General features: G+C 37.2%; 1 protein-coding gene and 1 non-coding gene across 10 annotated transcripts in view; both read left to right on the top strand.

The window, feature by feature from the left end:
* The window catches only part of TTC3 (tetratricopeptide repeat domain 3), a 127,943-nt gene that overhangs the window by 60,091 nt on the left and 46,361 nt on the right, over window positions 1–21,491 (top strand). For 8 of the 9 annotated variants that reach the window (XM_040483937.1, XM_040483935.1, XM_040483939.1 and 5 more), the window contains 12 exons: window positions 2,656–2,776; window positions 5,572–5,694; window positions 6,458–6,559; window positions 8,112–8,204; window positions 8,838–8,902; window positions 9,932–10,068; window positions 11,880–12,206; window positions 14,543–14,794; window positions 17,608–17,654; window positions 18,827–18,883; window positions 19,415–19,488; window positions 20,776–20,940. In XM_040483937.1, coding sequence (XP_040339871.1) covers window positions 2,656–2,776; window positions 5,572–5,694; window positions 6,458–6,559; window positions 8,112–8,204; window positions 8,838–8,902; window positions 9,932–10,068; window positions 11,880–12,206; window positions 14,543–14,794; window positions 17,608–17,654; window positions 18,827–18,883; window positions 19,415–19,488; window positions 20,776–20,940 — 1,563 coding nt within the window. The remainder of the gene's footprint in view (window positions 1–2,655; window positions 2,777–5,571; window positions 5,695–6,457; window positions 6,560–8,111; window positions 8,205–8,837; window positions 8,903–9,931; window positions 10,069–11,879; window positions 12,207–14,542; window positions 14,795–17,607; window positions 17,655–18,826; window positions 18,884–19,414; window positions 19,489–20,775; window positions 20,941–21,491) is intronic. The other variant, XM_040483932.1, reaches the window with a different exon arrangement.
* LOC121036593 (U6 spliceosomal RNA) lies at window positions 318–423 on the top strand. The gene has a single exon (XR_005793406.1). It is a non-coding gene; the product is annotated as a U6 spliceosomal RNA (small nuclear RNA).

The following is a 21,491-nucleotide window of genomic DNA, read 5'->3' as shown; positions in this document are numbered from 1 at the left end:
TATTTTGAGAGAGACAGAGTGTGAGTGGGGGAGCAAGGGAGAGAGAGAATCCCAAGCAGGCTCTCTGCTGTCAGCTCAGAGCCTGACTGGGGACTCGAACCCACAAACTGTGAGATCATGACCTGAACTGGAATGGAACCAAGAGTCTTTGGACGCTCAACCAGCTGAGCCACCCAGCTGTCCCTATAGTTGGAATCCATACTCAAAGTTTAATATGTAGTTGTTCTCCAGATGTTTCTTATCTTATCTTCCCAAATTGCTATATGACCCTTTGGGAATAGGATTATGCATTGGGCTTTAAAAAAGCTCTCTGTTCAGTACTTGCTTGCACAGCACATAGACTAAAATTGGAATGATACAGAGAAGATTAGCATGGCCCCTGCACAAGGATGCACACAAATTTGTGAAGTGTTCCATATTTTTGGCACAATAAAGCAGTATAATTAACTGTAAAATAACAGTAACAAAAAGAAAACCCAAAATTTCCTGTTCTACACTTGCAGTCAATATAATCGTAGGTATGTTAGATTACTTTATGAAGAAATAATTGTTGACTAATTGAATAGCATTCATAGCTTTTAATTATTCTTACATTTTAATCTGTCTTTTTAGGGGAAATTTTATCAGGCCTTTGGTACTCTTGGAAGCCCACTCTGGGAGTGTGCTTAGGACTTCTTTTATATGTTTTTAAAGATTAAAGAAAGTTCTTTAACTTCCCAAAGTTAAGTTCCTGTGACCAGGCCGATTTATATAAAAATCAGGTAGAGGGAGGGGAAGTGAGGGTTTAGCAATCATCTGTGTAGTAATAGCAAGTGAAGTTAATTTCAAAGTTTAGCATAAATTGTTTAGGATATACCCTTTTTATTTTTGTTTTTTAAGTTTGTTTGTTTATTTAGTTGTTTTTTTTTTTTTTTTTTTTGAGAGAGAGAACATGAGCAGGAAAGGGGCAGAGAGAGGGAGAGAGAAGTCCCAAGCAGGCTTTGTGCTGGCAGCATAGAGCCTGACACGGATCTCGATCTCACAAACCGTGAGATCAGGACCTGAAGCCAAAATCAAGAGTCAGACACTTAGCCAACTGAGCCACCCAGGTGCCTTTAGGATATACCCTTTTAAAAAAAAATTTTTTTTTAACGTTTATTTATTTTTGAGACAGAGAGACACAGAGCAGGAAAGGGGGAGGGTCAGAGAGAGAGGGAGACACAGAATCCGAAACAGGCTCCAGGCTCTGAGCGGGTCAGCACAGAGCCCGATGTGGGGCTCGAACTCACGGACCGCGAGATCATGACCTGAGCCGAAGTCGGCCCCCCAACCAACTGAGCCACCCAGGCGCCCCAGGATATACCCTTTTTAATGCAGCGGTCATATGCAGTTATTCACAAGTTCTAGGAATAGATCGTAATGTGTAATATCATGGGAATTATGATAAATGATAAAGTCTTTGCCATTTTGAAAAGCATTTACATTTTGATTTCAAAATAATCTGGTGTGGGGTTCAATGTCTAATATTTAGCTGGTTGTTTGCTGTTGTGATATGCAATTTCTGGTAAAAGTTCTGTGAACTGTCTTACGGTGGATGGTGAATTTTCTGCAGGTGAATTTTTCTTCCCCATAGGCAAAAAAAAAAAAAAAAAGTTCTTAAATTGGGCAATCATTTCAAGATTGGAGAAAGCAGGAAAACTTTCTTCTCTAGTCTCAAGAGAATTATAAAGACTTGGTTAACTTTATAATCCAATATTTTAGTATTCTTTTGCTGAATGGACTATGGAAATCGATTGACATTTTTTAAAAACATAAACCATAACTAAAACATTTCATATAGTTAAAAGTTTACATACACATTTGTTCTTTTAAAATACTGCTTTATGGTTGAAGATGTCTAGCATATACAGTCTCTTTAGAATTTTTTAGAAGAGCGATTTTTACTATAGATGTCCTAATAGAGTTAAAAAAAAAAAGTATTTATGATTGATTAATTTAAATGAAGGGTTGCCATTTCTCTACAGGAATCTAACTTATTAGTAAACAAAACAAATAAAAATGGAACAACCAAATTGTTCAGTTTTCTGTTTTAATTGTTGGAAACTTAAAAAAAATTTTTTTTAATGCTTATTCATTTTTGAGAGAGAGAGAGAGAGGGAGACACAGAATCCCAAGCAGGCTCCAGGCTCCGAGCAGTCAGCACAGAGCCCAGCGCGGTGCTTGAACTCACGAACTATGCGATCATGACCTGAGCTGAAGTTGGACACTTAACCAACTGAGCCACCCAGGCACTCCTAATTGTTGGAAACTTTAAATAATAAATTACAACTTTAAAAGGACTAGTGTGCACCTACCACAATAAAGCCAGTGTCCAGGCAGATTTGTGTTTTAATTTATATTACTTTTATAGTAAGCAATGGTAATGCTTTTTTAAAAAGCATTTATTTTAATTCCAGTTAGTTAACCTATAGTATTATATTAGTTTCAGGTGTACAATAATAGTGATTCAACATGCCTGTGTTTTTTAAAGAAAATATAGGTTGTATTGAATATTTCTCTACAGTGATTTATCAGATGTATTCTTAATAAACTTGAAATCTCTGTGACTTTTATTGTGGGGAATGAAAATTCTTATCACAGCTTTAATATCTTCTTTCTTCATAATTCTGACTTTAGATTTCTAGAAGCTCTTAATCATTTTGAGAAAGCAAGAACCTTGATTTGTCGCCTTCCTGGAGTGTTAACTTGGCCCACAAGTAATGTGATTATTGAAGAGACTCAACCAGGGAAAATAAAGGTAAACATTGATTTTTGCAGAGAACTTCTAACTAACTCTAAAGAGCTTCTAACTGCAAAAACTAATTTGCACTGACTGACCCGGGTATCAGGAGACAAAAAGGTAGGGACACCCTGTCCTCAGCATCCCCACGTGTATTTCCCCTTTAAAGACTAGTGAGAATCACTAACATCTGTTAACTGTTTCCTATGTGCCGGTCATACAACTTGCATTTATCATGCCTTTAATCTGTACAGCAACCCTGCAAGATGAGTACTAGGAATATTCTTATTTTACTGTAGATTAAGTTAGGGAGGTTAAATGATGATCTCCAGGTTAAACAGCTAGGAAATGGTGGAGCTGGGACTTGAATCTCGGCATTCTGACTTGAGAGTATGCATTATTATTTTTTTTTAAGTTACTTATTTTGAGAGAGACAGAGACCATGTGAGTGGGGGAGGGGCAGAGTGAGAGGAGGAGAGATATAATCCCAAATAGGCTCTGGGCTGTGTGGGGCTGGAACCCACAAAGCCATGAGATCATGGCCTGAGCTGAAACCAAGAATCAGATGCTTAACCAGCTGAACCACCCAGGTGCCCTGAGATCATGCGTTATTGAGGAGTATGACTCACTGGTTATACTTAGAGAAAGGTATAGCATCATGGTTTCATCATGGTGACTATAGTTATTAAGATGGTACTTGAGGACTTAGAAAATAAATTTAGTCTCATATCCAGAGGCATAGAATGCTTTGCTACTTCTGAAAAGACTAAGTTACGTGTGGATTGACTAGAATAGGCCTTTACTTGTGGAGAACTTGGCATGTGTACAGAACTTGGCTTTTGGCTGAAGCTTTTAAAAGCACAGGGGTCAACTCTTACAACTCAATAATAAAAAGACAATCCAATTAAAAGTAGCCATTATCCTGGAATTTAAAAAAATAATAAAAAGTAGCCAAAGGATCTGAATACCTCTAACTGCCAAACATTTCTACAGATAGCCAGTAAGCATGTGAAAGATGTTCAACACCATTAGCAATCTGGGAAATGCAAATTAAAACCATAGTGAAGATAGTACTTCACACACTCGGATGGCTGTATTCAAGAAGGAAGACAAGTGTTTATAAGATGTGGAGAAATCAGAACCCCCATACGTTGCTGGGGGACATGTAAAATGCTCTGGCTGCTTCTAAGTAGGTTGAAGATAGGGTAACCACGTGACCCAGTAGTTTCACTTCTGGGGAAATACAGAGAAAGGAAATCATATACTCTCACAAAAATGTGTACGTAAATGTTTATTAGCAATATTATTCATAATAGTGAGAAAGTGGAAACAGCTCAAGTGTCCATCAACTGATGAATAATAGTTAAATCAAACCATTCATAAACCATTCATAAAATTGTATAGTGGTCCTCCCATAAAATTGAGTATTATTTGACCATAAGGAGTAATGAAGTACAGATAAGTACTACTGCATGGATGAACCTTGAAAACATGCTAAGTAAAGGAAGCCAGACACAAAAGATTGCATATTTTAGGATTCTATTCATCTAAAATTTCCAGAATAGGCAAATCTATATTTCGAGACAGCAAGTAGATCAGTAGTTGCCAGGGGCTGGGGGAGTAGGGGGAAATGGGGAGGGATGGGGTCTTTGGTTGGGTGATAAATCCGTTCTAACTTTAGACTGAGGCAGTTGTTGTGCAACCCTGTGGACATACTGAAAGCCACTGAACCATATACATTAAAAAAAAATTTTTTTTTTCAACGTTTATTTATTTTTGGGACAGAGAGAGACAGAGCATGAACGGGGGAGGGGCAGAGAGAGAGGGAGACACGGAATTGGAAACAGGCTCCAGGCTCTGAGCCATCAGCCCAGAGCCTGACGCGGGGCTTGAACTCCCGGACCGCGAGATCGTGACCTGGCTGAAGTCGGACGCTTAACCGACTGTGCCAACCAGGCACCCCTATTTTAAACGTGTGGATTGTATGCTATGTGAATTATATCTCAACGAAACTGTTGAAAAAAAAATCATCGAATGTTCTCTTTGTAGTAAATTGGGATGGAGACAGAGGAGCTATTGATAACAGAAAGCCAACACTGGAAGCATGGCCCAGGTCTCTTGGGGCGTCAGTGGCAGTGGGGTAATTCTCCAGGGAATGCACAAGATGCTTGAGGGTGATAGGATCCCAGGTGATGTGCCTCTGGCAAGGAGGAGCAGGGGAGATTCCTCAGGGTTATTCTGCCTCCTCTGACCCCCTCTGACTGCCTAAAGGACACTTGAAGAGCTAACCTTGTAAAATGAGCCTTGATGATAATAACACAGGATAAGATTTTGATTCTGACATTGAAATTCTGAAACTTGTTCAGTCTTTTTTTTTTCTGATTCTATCTCTGGGTATGTCTCAGCCTCCTTCTGAAAGGAAAAACTTTAAAAGTTATATGTAGTTTATTCTTTGCTAAAAAACATTTAGTCATTCCTATGCTGAAAATGTTTTGATGGCAAGAGGCTATTGAAATCATAAGGACTTTCATTGACAAATTAGTGTTGTTATAAATTTTTTTTTCAACGTTTATTTATTTTTGGGACAAAGAGAGACAGAGCATGAACGGGGGAGGGGCAGAGAGAGAGGGAGACACAGAATCGGAAACAGGCTCCAGGCTCTGAGCCATCAGCCCAGAGCCTGACGCGGGGCTCGAACTCACGGACCACGAGATCGTGACCTGGCTGAAGTCGGACGCTTAACCGACTGCGCCACCCAGGCGCCCCACAAATTAGTGTTGTTATAATATTATTTTTGTTTATTTTTGTTTTAGATGCTGTTAGAGAAGTTTATTGAAGAATGCAGGTTCCCTCCAGTGCCAGATGCCATTTGTTGCTATCAGAAGTGCCGTGGATATTCTAAAATCCAGATATATATAACTGATCCAGACTTTAAGGTACGTAATGAACATACGGTAGGACAGTAACTTGCAGAATTATGCCTTAAAATGGATTCAAAACAGATTCTGTAATTGGAGGTACCTAAGTTCTCTGGCTTGTCAGCAGTTTTATGTCCTCTTGTCTGTACCCCATCCCCTGGACTTCTTAGGTCTATATCATCTCACACGGGGACCCAGAGCCAGTCACTAAAGAAACTCTGAGGGCAGGGAGTGACCTGAGAAGGCAGGCTAGCTAAGTCTATTTCAGCTTTCTAGCCACTGTTCATGTTCTTTAGGAACACTGGAAAGAAAATGAGGTTGTTACCTCTGATTCGTTGCAATTCTAATTTCTTATAAAATTTGAGTCTAAGAATCTAAGGGCCATTGTGACCACTGAATTCACTCCTAGAGACCTAAATCTGAAACCAGATCTGGCACTTAAGGTTACTTGGCTTTACTTTATTCAAGACAGTAGCTGCCCACTGTTCCTGGTTAGTAGATCAGGTGAATACTGTTTATACAATATTTGGTATTATAAAGAATAATGCAGCTATATGCTATGGAAATGAATATGCCAGTCAAGGTCTCTGTCTCTAGCACTAGGCATTTTGGGGAAAGATTGTACTTCCCTAGGAGAGAATGTGATGTCCAGTTATGTTTGCCAGGTGAACGCAGACAGCTCTCTCTTTTATCTTAATATGTGTGTTGTGATTGTGAGGGAGAGTGTGTGTGTGTGTAGACATCTTTAAAATGTATATTAAAAATTGTTTTAAACCCATAGGGTTTTATACGAATCAGCTGCTGCCAGTACTGTAAAATAGAATTTCACATGAACTGTTGGAAGAAATTGAAAACAACAACTTTTAATGATAAAATTGACAAGGTAAGTTCACAAAATAGCTTGGAACTTTTAGTATGTCTATTGTATGTTGATTTTTTTCCCCTGAGAATCTTCAGAAAAAACTTTAAGTGAATATAAATTCCTTTCTGTGTTGTTTTTTTTTTTTTAATTTCTTAAAATATTTATTTTTGAGAGAGAGAGAGAGAGCATGCGTGTGTGTGAGGGGGAGAGGGACAGAGATAAAGAGAGACAGAATCCGAAGCAGGCTCGGGGCTCTGAGCTGTGAGCATAGAGCCCAGTGCAGGGCTTGAACTCAAGAGCCGTGAGATCATGACCGGAGCCGAAGTCAGGCACCTAACTGACTGAGCCATCCAGGCACCCCCCTTTCTGTGCATTCTAAACATAACTAAAAGTTTTAAATTATTATTTGAATGATAAAGTAGAAAATCAGTTTTTGTTGTTACTTTATACTGGTATAAAGGCAATAGCCATAGAGACCTTTAATAAACTGTAACCAGTTTTTACATTGGGAATGTTATGGTTAAAAATAAAAATTTAAATGTCTAATGTTAACATTCTGATGTAGAATTGGGGTTTCATATTTTTTATTTTCTACCAAAATGTAATGAGATAATTTGTGCTAAGCAATCAACTTAAATTTGGTACTCCTGCTTCTTTTTGTGTTTTTTCTTAATTAGCAAGGTTATAATGTTAATTACCATTAGCTAGGTGTACTTTGAAAGAAGGCACAGTTTTGTAATCTAATTTGCATTCATAGAATTTGTTTCTGATTCAATAAGCTATTGACTTAAAAAAAAAACATTTTCTACACTGCTTAGCCTCATGTAATCCCCTCTTATTGGGGAAAAGAGTAAGGTGCTTGTGTGATGTCTTCTTAGCAAGAGGAATTATTCAAGTTTGGTAGAAATAAATGCTCACATTTTATGCAGTTTCACATAAGTAATGATACAATGATATGAACAAATAACTGTTGCCGTTGAATCACTTTTGCTGTGTCTTACATTAACTGAGTTTCTCTAGTTACACAATGCTCCCTTAGTGGTCTTAACCATGCCTGTGGGTTGAAATACACTCTGTCAATTAGTCCTCTTTCACTAGGATGTATTAAAGTAATACACAATGCAAATGTCTCGTAATTTACAATAAGAAGAGTTCATTTCTTGCTGACATTGATTGTCCTAAAGTTGTGCAAGCTGTTGACAGAATTGGGCTGTAGCATCTCCAGTCTACGTAGCTGTATTGTTTCTGAGTTGAGGTTGAAGAGTGATTGGAACGTGGAGGGTGAAGAGGAATAGCCAGTTCATTCGGTGTTTCTTAAAGCTTTCACGTGGACATAGTGTACGTTATGTCAGCTCACTTTGCATTGACCAAAGCAAGTCATGTGGTCAGCCCTACAGCTGGAAGTATATTCCTTCTATATGGGAGGCTCCGAAAGTCCGAAGACAATGGGCAGGGACTTTCAGTGCCTCCCTAAAGGAAGTTTCTGATGTATCTTGACTATTTCTGATGATTAAAATGGTATGCATCTATAGATTTATGCAGAGATATAGCACTTGTTTTTTTAATCAAATAGGATTTTCTGCAAGGAATTTGTCTTACCCCTGACTGTGAAGGAATCATTTCTAAGATTATCATTTTCAGCAGTGGTGGTCAAGTTAAATGTGAAGTAAGTATCTAATAAAGGGAAAATATTACCAAATTGTTAATCAAAACATTTACACCTTTTAAAATATGATTTAAGTTTGTAGAAGTTCTACAGTCTTATGTTTTCCAGGAAAAAAAAGTTATTTAATTTAAGAAAATATAGGAAACTTTAGGATGTGAGAATATACCTTTGCAATGAAAGATTCTCACGTTCTTTAATTTCCTAAAAGAGGAGACTTTTGACATTTCAGTTTTACAGTTGGAACTCTTTGATAATCTTGTTTCCTTAATCCTCAGTAAACTTTTGGGTATTAACGAGGGTGGGGTTCTTAGGGAAGGGGAAGAGTTTCAAAGGATTACCTTTCACTTCACAATATGGAAGGTTATGGGTTGTTCTAATGGTATTTGTAGTTTATTTGATCTGCTCACTCTTAATTTTTTTTAATCTTCCTAAGGTGTGTCTATTCTTTTGTTCCTCTTTTCAGTAAATTGTTTTGCTAAAATTTTCTGGGCTTTTGTCTGGGTCAGAGCATCACCACTGTTCTCTATCAAATTGAACATTGCGGGTGCTTCTGAAATGCTTGTTGCTTGTGGTTTTGTGCTTTATGTCATGGGAGTATGAGACAAATTTTGGATGTCTTTGTTTTATTTAAAGTTTGAACACAAGGTCATAAAAGAAAAGGTTCCTCCAAGACCTATTCTGAAACAGAAATGTTCTAGGTAAGATTTTTAACAATCAATTGGTAGTTTAATGATGTCTATGAGAATGTAATTCTGTTAAATGCAGATTTCTGAATTACGCTGTGTTTTAAATTGGCTGTGTACACATACCCAAGTAAGTGGTGTTTAAATGAATTTTGTGGATATTTAAAACTTGAAAAGAGAACTAGCCTAGAATGGTTAAATATCAAAAGCTTGAGTAAGAAACATTATTTGAATTTTAAGTAAAATTATGACATTTGATGGTGTGAAATGACGTTTGATGAGTAGATTTGGCATTTAGATAAAAATTATACACTTAGCTCTCAGTTGTTTAAACTTTAATTCCAAAAGCATTTTTCTTTTTTTATCTCTCTTCAGCAAATATTTTTGAACCAATGACTATTTCTCACCCTAAAAAACTCAATATACTGTCAGAATTACTCACTTCTCTCTATATATGTTGTTTAGATCAAATAATTCCAATGCTTTTTCTTTTTCTTTTTCTTTTTGGTCCTGCTTCTTGTTTTCCATTCTAAGAAGTGATTTTTTTCATCGTTTGTGACCAAGAAAAAGCAAAAAAAAAGATGAACAGAAATATTTGTTGAAGAGAATTCTTTGTAAACCATATCAACCAAATTCCAATGTTGTGGGCTATCATTAGGATGTGAAAATAATATTTTACTGTGGAATCTTTCTTTGAAATGAGTGTACATATGCATTCTCTTACAGACTAATTTTTACTATTTTTGTTTACCCTAAGCAGTAACTTATATACATGGTAATAACATTTGTATAACCTATACATGCCAGCCTTAATTATAAATCACTCAGTCATTGAATTCTTGTTTTCATGACACAAGTACCCTAATTTTAACTGAACACGTGTCAACAGTTTTTGATATTGAACAGAAGATGCAGGCCAAGTTCTAAATTCAAAGGGCAAATTCTAACTTACTGCTTGGAGAATGGTTTCTGTAATAGGCAAAGGAAATAGTTAATTGAGTTTATAACAAAGGTGGATTACCACTAACTGTAAATGCTTATCAGCCTAGAGAAGCTAAGACTGAAAGAAGACAAAAAATTGAAGAGAAAGCTCCAAAAAAAAGAAGCAAAAAAATTAGCACAAGAAAGGATGGAAGAGGACTTAAGGGAAAGTAATCTGCCCAAAACTGAAGAGCAGAAAGGTATGCTGAAGTCCAAGGCATGATGAGAATAATATATTCTTGCTTAATATGTCCGTCTTACTGGGCATTGTGTTGCTACCGAATTGAAATTAAGAGTTCAGTTAGTATGTTAATACCGTCACTTTCTTGTGTTGCTCTAGATGGGGAGAAGTTGGTGTAAAGAGCACTGAATTTGGAAGCAGTACATAGGGATTCAAAATCCTAGTACACAGGGATAGCGGTACACTAACATGGGGCAGAATCTGTGTCCATGTCCTCATCTCCAAAGTGACGGTGGAAATAATAGCTGACATGCATATTCTGTGTTTAGCAATGCTCTGAACCCTACTGTGCAGATATATGTGAATGTTGAATGTGAATTAGCTGAATGTGGAATTAGTTGAATGTGAAATAATGTTGAGTTCAAATAAAGAAACCGTTCATAAAAGATCGATAGAGATAACCTAACCCAGCCTTCTGTTTTACGTTCATCTTGTCATTATTCCCTGATCTACATGGGAATGTCTCAGTTGTTATACTGTTCCTGTGAGTATATTTACTTTCAGACTTTTTTCTTTTTAAACACTTTTTTAAGTTGATTTATTTATTTTGAGAGAGACAGAGACAGCGCGAGTGGGGGTGGGACAGAGAGGGAGGGAGACAAGAAAAATGCCAAGCAGGCTCTGTGCTGTCAGCGCAGAACCCAATGTGGGACTTGAGCTCATAAAACTGTGAGATTATGACTGGAGCCAAAACCAAGAGTCTGAAGCTTAACCAACTGAGCCACCCAGGCACCAAGTTTTTTTCTTAATTAAGGTTTTTTTTTTTTAATTGAGGAATAGATGATGTAACATTGTATTAGTTTTAGGTGTACAACATGATGTATATATGGCATATTTGTATATATTGCAAAATGATCACCATAGACCTATTAACTTCCATCACCATACATAGTTACAGAAATTTTTTTCTCATGACTAGAACTTTCAAGATCCACTCTTCTAGTAGCTACTTTCAAATGTGCAATACAGTCTTATTAACTGTAATCACCATGCTGTACATTACATCCCCAGGACTACTTTCAGTTTTCAGCTGAAGGAAGTTAATCTTTCTTGTTTTCTACTGTGATGGCTGTTCCCAAAATGAAATATTTCCTCTTGTTTTTATGTTTTATTTAGTATTCTATTAATGTTTCACCAGTCAATCAAAATTTCCTTTTCTACTGTAAAAGTCTTTGGTGAATGTGTTTTAATTTTGCATGCTTCAAGGGGCTAAATGGCCCTCTGTAAGGGAGATGCCTGGGTTGGGAACATGAACTTCTGAGAAATTTTCTGAGAAATTTTCCAGCTTGGAATCAACAACTCCATGGGATCCTGTGATTTAGGATCCAATTATAAGATGAAAAACCTAACAGTAACTACCAAATATTAATTGGATTCAACTGAATAAATGATCCCTTCAACTCCAGAAAACACTCTTTGCATTCTTAGTGATTAAACATAGTTATTGAATGTAAATGTTGATGAGGCTGGGTTAGGATTGTTGAGGAAAGTAACCCTATTTTGGAGGAACTGAGTTTTTTGATGTTACATGAGTGGTACAGAGTGAAGGAGTACTTAACTTCTGATGTGTTTGGTTTAATGTGACTGTGTTTTCAAACATATTGCTAAGCAATTATTTTCCAAATTTCTTGAGTTTATTTAAAACATTAAGAATCCCTCTGAACTGTACTTTACATTATTATGTAATGTTATATTATTTCTTTCTCAGTTTATATCTTTGCAAATTGGCCCCGTTGCTTACTTTAACTGACCACTTTTCTTTATCCTTAGAAACTATAGACAGTGTTCAGAGTTGCCAGTTCCTTGATGACAGAATTCTGCAGTGCATAAAGCAGTATGCTGACAAGATAAAATCTGGTATTCTGAACACTTCCAAGCTTCTCAAAGAATTGCTTTCTTGGAAGGTTTTAAGCACAGAAGACTACACAACCTGTTTTTCTAGCAGAAATTTTCTAAATGAAGCGGTGGACTATGTCATTCGTCACTTGATTCAAGAGAAGAACAGAGTAAAGACCAGGATATTTCTGCATGTTTTGAGCGAGCTTAAAGAAGTGGAGCCCAAATTAGCTGCCTGGATCCAGAAACTGAACAGCTTTGGTAATGCCACTGAACTCTAGGGCTGCTGTTTATTAGTAGGAAGGCTGGATATCTGCCTCTGAACCCTCTTTTTTTCTATCATCATATAGGATTTTTTTAAATGTAGGACCACAAATTTGTCTGGTTAAAAGTACTGTTTCCTCCCAATTCACAATTTAGGTTATTTTATAGATAGGTTACAGTTATAGATAAGTTACCTTTTCAAAAGGTGTAAACACAAGAAAGTTCAGTCACTTAGAAAATCCAGTCCTATATTTTGCTACTATTTGTAAATGTGTAAACCACGTGAATAGTAGGCACAGTCATGGGTAAATAGCAACCCCCCCCCCCCCCGCCAGGCAGCTATCCGAGTGCCCTCTGGGACCGTGCAGTTCTGTAGACAGATTCCTTAGAAAACTTAGAGGAAAGAATGGATGGAACTAATTGCTTAGGATCACCGAGGGCAATCCGTATCTAAAGATCATGAGAAAAATTCTCTGAGGTTGAATCATAGGATTATAAAACTCTACTACTACTGTTCCTGATTTTCCTAATTTGGTTGAAGAAGACCCTCTCCTCCCCCCAAGCAGCCCAAGGCCATGCGGGGACCTCAGAAAGCAGCTGCAGATAGAGTTGTTGTCTAACACTAGATTGAGAGTTTTCTGGGTACCTACCAGGGCACTGTTTACCTTGGTGACCGTGATGGCAACTGGCCTCAAATGGTAGATGACTCCGTTGGCAGCAGTTGGATATAGACCAGTAGGAGCCATAGCAGGTCAGTCCAAAGAGTGAGCCTGCCAGGCCTCTGCAAGTCACACGGATCTGCTGGAGTTTTTAGGGACAGGGAGCTGTTAGAATTCTAGAGTTTGGGGAGTGTATTGATAAATTTCTGTCAGTGGAAACAAAGTAGGATAGAAGCAAGCTCAACATAGTTGATAGCTAAGTGTTGCTGCTTTGAGCATAGGTCTGCATGGGTTTCTGGTCCCAGAAAATCACTCTTAAGTGATCAGGTTGTCATTAGCATCTACTAACAATCAAATAATAAATTACAATGTTATTCTCACTTTAATCTGCTTTGGAAGATAGGCTCAGGAGAAGTACGCTTTCTGGTTATGTTTACCTGGGCAAGAGTGCCTGCCATTGTTGCTTTGGGTAAACTAGAGCATTTGAGCCTTATAGTTCACTGATGGAAATGTTAATGTGGCCTTTTGATATAATTCACATTTATTCTGAAAATTAAAGTATCATTTTAATAAGTATGTATGCATAGTATTTAAAATTTTTTCTATTTAAATTCCTTCAGGCATGTTAATTAAAGTAAGGTTGTACTATAACCCTGATGTAAAACTCATGTATATTTAAGCAAGTAATTTCCAATTCTTGGAATTTTACTTCTCAACAAAAGTCTATACTGTGGAGTCACATCATGTGCGTATTTAACATGAGAGGTCAGGTCACATGCAGGGTGTGGGAAGAGGTTAACATTTTAATACTAGAAGCCATCTCGTGCCTTCCCTTCAGTAAGCACATTTTTCATGCATCATGACCACTGCAAGGTAACTATTTCATCTGGAAGAAACAGCCATCCAAGGTAATTTTGACTCAGCAGTCTGCTTCATTTGCTGACTGATAAACCATGGCCAACACGAGGTGATCATGCTGTATTAGAGGCGAGTGGGAAGACAGAACAGAGCCAACCTTTGCCTTTTGGTGGCTGTTGGTAGGGTCAGGGCTCACCGCCCCTCCCTCAGTAGCAGCACGAGTTTGCAGCTACTTCTTTCTCTGATTGGGTAGCAAGTGGAGTAACAGTGGGAATAGTGACTATCCTGATTTTGGAGGAGGGTAAGGAGCCATTGATGGAGGTATTGGGTGGGGGTGGTTACCCATGTCCTGTTTTAAAGGCATTTGGAAAGCTTTTGCATATTACTGATTTTTTGTTCCTGTGAAAGATACATAGAAAAGCACTGTAAAATCTTGCTAGCTTGCACTAATTAGGATGAACATCATTTTGAATTAGTGAAAAAGTTGTTATATTTTTAAAGGAATTTAATGCCTGCTTTCATTGCCTAAGTCTAGTAAAAATAACCTTATAAACTTTTAATATACGAGCTATTTTGTAAGAAGCTTTTGGTCCATCTTATTCAACTAATAGAGAAGAATGATTGTCATTAGCCTCTCAGTGTTAAGTCGTATTCTAAAATGCAAAATAGCTTGAACAAGTTTATGTTCAAATATGTGTTTTTCACTGAAAATGTAAGCAAATTATAATTGAAATGCTTTCAGAGATGTATGACTGAGTGTGATTTTACTGTAAATGATTTTCCCTTTTTCTGATTTGGGTTTTGTTTTTATTACAGGTTTAGATGCCACGGGACCTTTTTTTTCTCGTTATGGAGCATCTCTTAAGGAGCTTGATTTTAGCATCATGACTTTTCTCTGGAATGAGAAATACGGTCATAAACTAGCCTCTATAGAAGGAAAGCAACTTGATTATTTCTGTGAGCCAACATCATTGAAGGAAGCACGATGTTTAATATGGCTGCTAGAAGAACACAGAGACAAGTTCCCAGCGTTGCATAATGCTTTAGATGAATTCTTTGATATAATGGGTATGTAGACTGAGTTTTAGTTTATATTATATCTAAGGGGGAAAAATATCTCCAAAGGACCTAGCTTATTTAATACTTAAAAAAATAGTGAGAATTGTGGTACAGCCAGCTTATGTGGGCAAATTAGTGATTAAGAATAATGATTTTTTTTTTTGTCATAGAATCTTTTTACTCTGTTGAGCCAAGTGTTATAGAGATACTCAGATGGGTATATTATACTGACTACGTACCATATTGTTCTCATTTTAGGTACTTTAACAGTATCATGGCAAAGGTTGCATATTAAGTGGACAGAATTTATTAGTAAATGGTTTGATGTTTAACATTCAAGAAAACATTGCCCTGCAAAGGAGGTGATGTTTGCAGAATCTATAAATAGCACATCTGTTGTAGTGGGAAGAACTTAGAATTGGGAGTTAGGAAAAGTAGGTTATGGCCCAGCTTCTTCTCTAATTCAATTCATTAAAAACTTTGTTTTTACTACTTCTTCAAGGCCCCTGCCTGAGCTGGGTGTTAACCAGGTATTCAGAAATGTTTATACTAGTCCCTGCCCTCAAGACCTTATGTTGTTGAAAAGGGAGTAAAATGAATATACAAATAACTATAATATGGCCGTAAGCTCAATAAGAGAGGAGCAGAAAGAGTGCTGGGGGTTCAAATGGAGGATCAAGCCCTTGTGCTCTTCCTGGGGAGGGCGAACTTTTGGTGCAGCACTGGAGTCCAAGCTGTGAACAGGGAGGTAGTTGGACACCTCCCAAGTTGACACCTGGAATTAGAGACATGGGGTTGAGGAGGGAGTCAGGTCACCTGTTTGGGTAGTGGCATGGAGTCCAGTTTGGTAGAATAGGAGGACTAGTAGTTAATTCCTTAGTTTCCCTTGGATCTTAGTTTCTTCATCATTGAAGTGATAGGATTTAGAGCCATTGATCTGTGTGGTCCCATTTTGCTTCAAAATTCTAATATTCTTTGATTCTATATTAATTTTAATTTATCTTTGGTACTACATGTATGTCTTATGATAATCTCCCACCCCACCCCAATCCCTCAGCATTCCTTAGTATTTGCTTTACATGTTGTCAGCAGTTAGACCGAAAATTTCATGCTTTGTTTTAAAGAGCACATTAAAAAGTCCAGCCTTGTACAGAAGTATCACACATTACAAATTTCATATGTATAAGGAACTGAAAAGCTTGCTTTTGTTCTGGGTCTTAGGAAGGAGCACATTCAAATATAGATGGCTTATTTTTCCAGGACACAGCTTCATGGCTGGAGGTGACGTGCTTGTTGGTAGCCTGAATTTATTGCCGTCAGTTTGCTGCTGATGGTAGTAAAATACTGAAAATACTGTCTGGGGACTGAGCTTATAAAACCCGATGCATGTTTGGATCACACAACAAAATAACTAAAAAGGACACAATTCTTTCTTTGTGTGCATTTTTTCTGATTCTTGTGTTCTATACCCCAGATATACTATGACTATTCCTCTGGTTTTAGTCATAGAGTCAGAAGCTACCAACCAAATGACTAGCCATCCCAACAGATTTTCTCTCCAAGAGCTGTGCTTCTCACCCTTACTCCAGACATTTTCAATTTTGTCTCTTTTCATTTAAAGGGATGATTATATTTCTTAAAACTTTTCAGAATCCACTGATCTTGTAAATAAAAACATCCAATCCTACCACTAATTCAGAGTTTCAGCCTGTCTCCTGAACTCTGCATACTGTTTTACTGTTGGTAGTTCTTTGTAGACAACTAAAAGGTCCCTTAAGAGCAGTGTGGCTGAACCCACTTACTGTATCCCCAGAGACCTGTTTTTCCTAAATTTATCTCAGTAACATTGTTGTATATCTTGTATCTATGCAGGAAACCCTGAAAAAAGTCTTGATTCTTCCTTTTCCCTATTACCCCATATCTAGTCTGTCACCCGTTCCAGTAAGCTTTATCTTTGATCTCTCCTCTCCTGTCCATCTCCACTTCCCTAGGTCAGAACCTTAATAAGCTTTCCATGATTAGACCATGCTGGTAGCCTCCAAACTGGTGTCTGTTCTTTAGATCTTCCCACTACAGATCTTCCTCTTATATTGCCACTAGTGACTCTTCTGGAACATCTCTTTCATACAACTGTAACAATTCTGTTAAACACTTGCTTAGTTTTGCCTACACATTAAATTCACATCATCTGTGTGATTTATCATCACTCTCCCCATGTGCCCTGTATACATACACCCCACTTCTTGAAGGTGTACAAACCCTCCTCGTACTTTTCCTGCCTCATGTCTTTGCTCCTGCATTTGCTCCAACTACGTCCTGCCCCTTTGCTTGTTTATTTCAAGTCTCATTTTGATATTGCATCCCTCTCTGAGCCCTCCCTGGCCTGTCATTGGGCCTTTATCCTTGAAAACTGTATTATTCCATCAGCTTTGTTTCCATTGTATTTATTGAGGCACTTGGCACTCTGGGTTGCACGTATTTGCTTGCTTGTGTATTTGTACAACATAAGCTTAGAATTCAAGCGTATCTATGACAGGTATTATTCTCTGCATCTTTGTATTCGCAGCATCTAGCACAGAGTTTGATATCTAGAAGGCACTCAAATTATGCTGAACTAGATTGACATTTTGTGATTCTTTGTAGTTGGTTTCCATTTAATTGGCCATTTGCTCTTGGTTTCTAAACTAAACTTGTGTCAAAGCAAAATAAGGAGCAAAATATAGTTGATGATAGTAGTGTCTGCGGTGATTTTCTTTAAGGCTTTAGTGTGCTGTCAGTGTAAAAAGTTCATTTTCTCACAATTTATTGGTATTTTCCTACAGACAGCCGCTGTACTGTATTAAGGAAACAAGACAGTGGTGATGTGCCGGTAGGTTATTTGATTGCTTTAAACGTGTTAATTTGTGTTAGCCAAAGGAAGAGAGGAAGGAGTACCCAGGCCAGTGTTTACTTACATCACAGGTGGCATTCTAGAACCAAACATGGAGGATTTCTGGCTAACATATACTCATTTATAGAATGTTAATGCCAGTCTTCCTCTTGGAATTAGAGTGACAATCAGCAATCAGCAAATTCAAGAGGCTTAAATTAGACAATGTCCATAAAGTTTCGCAACTAATAATTGTTAATCTCAGAAATAGGGAAGGAGTTGAGTCATCTCCTGCCTAAAAATGAAAAGTTATCTGTAATGATTAAAATTCTAATGTTTTGTTCTGTAAGGAAAACAAAGAGACTTTGTTTTGAATGGCTCCAAACTAAGTTAAGTTAAAATAATTCCAGAGTCGTTTTTCTTAGTAGGTTGTGGCAGTTTTCAAACAGAAAGATGCATATTTACTGATTTTTAGGATCAGGTCATCTGTACTTGAACTTTTCTTAATCTGCCTGTGAAATATACTGCCCAGCTAAGTATGGAAACACAACTAACACACCCAGTGGGAAGTTAAATGTCTTCTAAGTCCACTGTGCCTCAGAGTTGGCCAGGTGTAGAGTGTCCAGTTTACCTTAAGAAAAGGAATGCCATTGAAATGGTGGTAGCATATAATCGGAATTACTCTAAAAGACTGATTAATTACTTGAAATAACATACACCTTATTAAAATGTTGGACCAAGAGGTGGTTCAGTCGGTTCAGCATCCGACTCTTAATTTCATCCCAGGTTATGATCTCACAGTTCATGAGATCAAGCTCTGCATTGGGCTCTGGGCTGACAGTGCAGAGCCTGCTTGGGATTCTGTCTCTCCCTCTCTCTCTGCCCCTCCTTTGCGTGTGCACACACACACATACACACACACACACACACTCTCTCTCTGAGAAATAAGACATTAAACAATTTTTGGAAGCAATTTTAGTTATAACAGTCATTATTAGGCTTTCTCTTATTTTCTATTATAAATCATAACACTAGGGCTAACATATGAAGTGTTATTTTTGTTCAGCATTTTGTGGATATTCAACTTGTGGCTAAAACCAGTATATACTTTATACAGAGCTTCATCATGCTGTTATTTGAGTGTTCATTGTTTTTTCCCCCCATTTTTCCAGTTTAATTCTGCCAAGATAAAAAATAAAGGCAAGAAAAAGAAGCCAAAAGATTCAAAGGTATGAAGTATTTTTGGTATTAATTCTTGTCTAAAATAGTTAATTGAATATATACATTAGAATTAACAAGTTCTTGGGGATATTTTGAAGTACTTTATAGAGAAAGACTTTTTTTAGGATTTAAAGATTTGCTCCAAGCCCATGAGCCATATAGGGCATTATTTATCTTCTGGGGGGTTCTTCATGGCTGTCATGTATGTGGGAGCTCAGGAGGGCAGGAGTTGAGACAGTGAACAGATATTAGAGGAGGATTAGAGCAGCTCTTTGTAAGTTCTGCTAAAACTTGGCTTTTTATCTTTGACATTTGAGTTTTTTTGGAGTATTGGAAGCTACCTGAATGTTAAGTTGGGCCTATTTATGGGTATGAAACTTTATTACTATGTGTTCCTGTTCACAAGGAAATTTAGATAAGTCTTACATATTGGCAATTTGCATGCATATTTATATAAGCATTCATTTGTTTTAATGCTAATTTTTTTCATGGAATTTTAAGGTAGAAAATTGTTTTCATTTTTGTGTGTTTTAAACTAGCCTATGTTAGTGGGGTCTGGAACATCTTCAGTAACCCCAAATAATGAGACTATCACTTCAGGTGAAGACCACAAGTAAGTAAAATTGAAAATGTGTGCTTCAAATTTTAACTCAAGTGTATTAACTAAGCAAGTGGTATTAATTTAACATCATTTAAACTTGTGTTTTATTTCTCTAACTTCACTATCTAAATTTGTGCATCTGTGATGACAGCCTAGTGTGATCCATCTTGGTTGATTTTATAATATGGCTTGTCAGCATTAAGAATTCCTGCAAACAGCATTAAAATCATTGGGCTAATGACATTCATTAGATAAGTTTGGGAACTTACTATATGCAAGATACTATGCAAAGATTTAGGAAGTAGTCTTTAAGATGTTCAGTGAAGAGAATTTCCTACTGATAATTAGTAGCATATTTGCTATAATAGAGAGGAAGATGTTTTAGATGTTCAATCTTAGATGTGAATGATTTTCAGTGGCATCTAGTTGTTGAAACTGAGTTTTCAGAAAACAAGTAGACATAAGAAAAAGTAAAAGTAGCAAGTAGCAATGACCTTTTTGTCATATTCCTTTATGAACCAGAAACCCTTTTTTTTTTTTCACATTTCTTAAAGGAGTTGTCATAAGAGCTGCTTTTGCACATTTTCATGGATTCTTTAAATGGAGGAATTATTTTAAGTTCAAATAGTAATAGTCCATACTTAGACAGAACTTATGTACCAGGTACTATTCTCAGGGCTTTACATATACAAACTCATTGAATATACTCTTCACCCTGGGAGTTAAGTACTGTTATCATGTACATTTTACAGATAAGGGGATTCATGCATAGTGTAGTTGAGTGCCTAAGAACCTGAAGCTTGTACATGTCTGAGCCAGGATTAAACCTGGTAGTCTTGTTTTAGAACTCACAAACTGCTACATCTTTTTAGAATGCAAAATCGTACACTTTAGCAAAAGAATCTTTTTGTTAAGTGTTTTACTGGTTCCAATCTCACTTTAGCTTAAATTAATAGCAGTTATAACAAAATCTTTAACAAGTTACAATTAATATAACATTGATACTTTTAAAACCAGGAGTTTCAAAAAATTTGTTCTTGGGATCAAGAGTAAGTAGTTAGTTAAAAGTGCTTCCTTGGAGGTTTATAAATGTATACACACACACACACACACACACGGTTTATAAATGTCTACACACACACACACACACACACGGGTAACTTTTCTGCATTTAATTATCTGGTAGTGTTTTTTTGCATTGTAAGGCTGAGTCGTATGTTACTATCTTTGTTTTAATTTAAATATTCTGGGTCATCTCAAAGTTTAGGACTCACAAAAAAAATTTCTTTTTTTAATCAGCAGACGCAATCCAAATTCTGCAGGCCCATTTGTGGTACCTGACCACCTTCGGCAAGATGTAGAAGAATTTGAAGCTATCTATGAACAGCACAGCAGTGAATATGTTGTCCGTAATAAGAAGCTGTGGGACATTAACCCAAAACAAAAATGTTCAACGCTGTATGAGTAAGTAGTTTAACATTCCTACTAGTATTATTTCATACTGAAGCTGCCAGTTAAAGATTGCAGGTTGTTTAATTTGTGTCCCTTTTGCTTATTAAAGGAATCATTTATTGGCTTACAAAGTTGGGAGGGAAAGTATTTTTATGGCTTTTGTCGTGTAGTGCACAAAGTTAACTGAGGGTTTTTAATTTTAAATTTAGAATCCTGGAGCACCTGCGTGGCTCTGTTGGTTGAATGTCCCAACTCTTGGTTTCAGCTCAGGTCATGATTTCACCATTCTTGAGATGATTGGAGCCCCGCATCGGGCTCTACACTGACAGCACAGAGTCTGTCTGAGATTCTCTCTCCCCCTCTCTCACTCCCTCTCTCTCCCCCTTTCTCTCCCTCCCACCCTCCCTCCTCTCAAAATAAATAAACAAACATTTAAAAAACAAAAAAACCACAGTGGTCTGGCTGGACCCAGGCTCTGGTACTTGAGGGCAGCCAGGACCTTTTATAAGTAGATAGATAGATAGATAGATAGATAGATAGATAGATAGATAGATAGATAGATA

This window comes from Herpailurus yagouaroundi, unplaced genomic scaffold (assembly GCF_014898765.1).
Source record: "Herpailurus yagouaroundi ecotype Mexico unplaced genomic scaffold, PumYag 162, whole genome shotgun sequence".
Taxonomy (NCBI): Eukaryota; Metazoa; Chordata; class Mammalia; order Carnivora; family Felidae; genus Herpailurus; species Herpailurus yagouaroundi.
The sequence above is the reverse complement of the archived record's forward strand: the minus strand, read 5'-3'. Positions and strand labels throughout refer to the sequence as shown.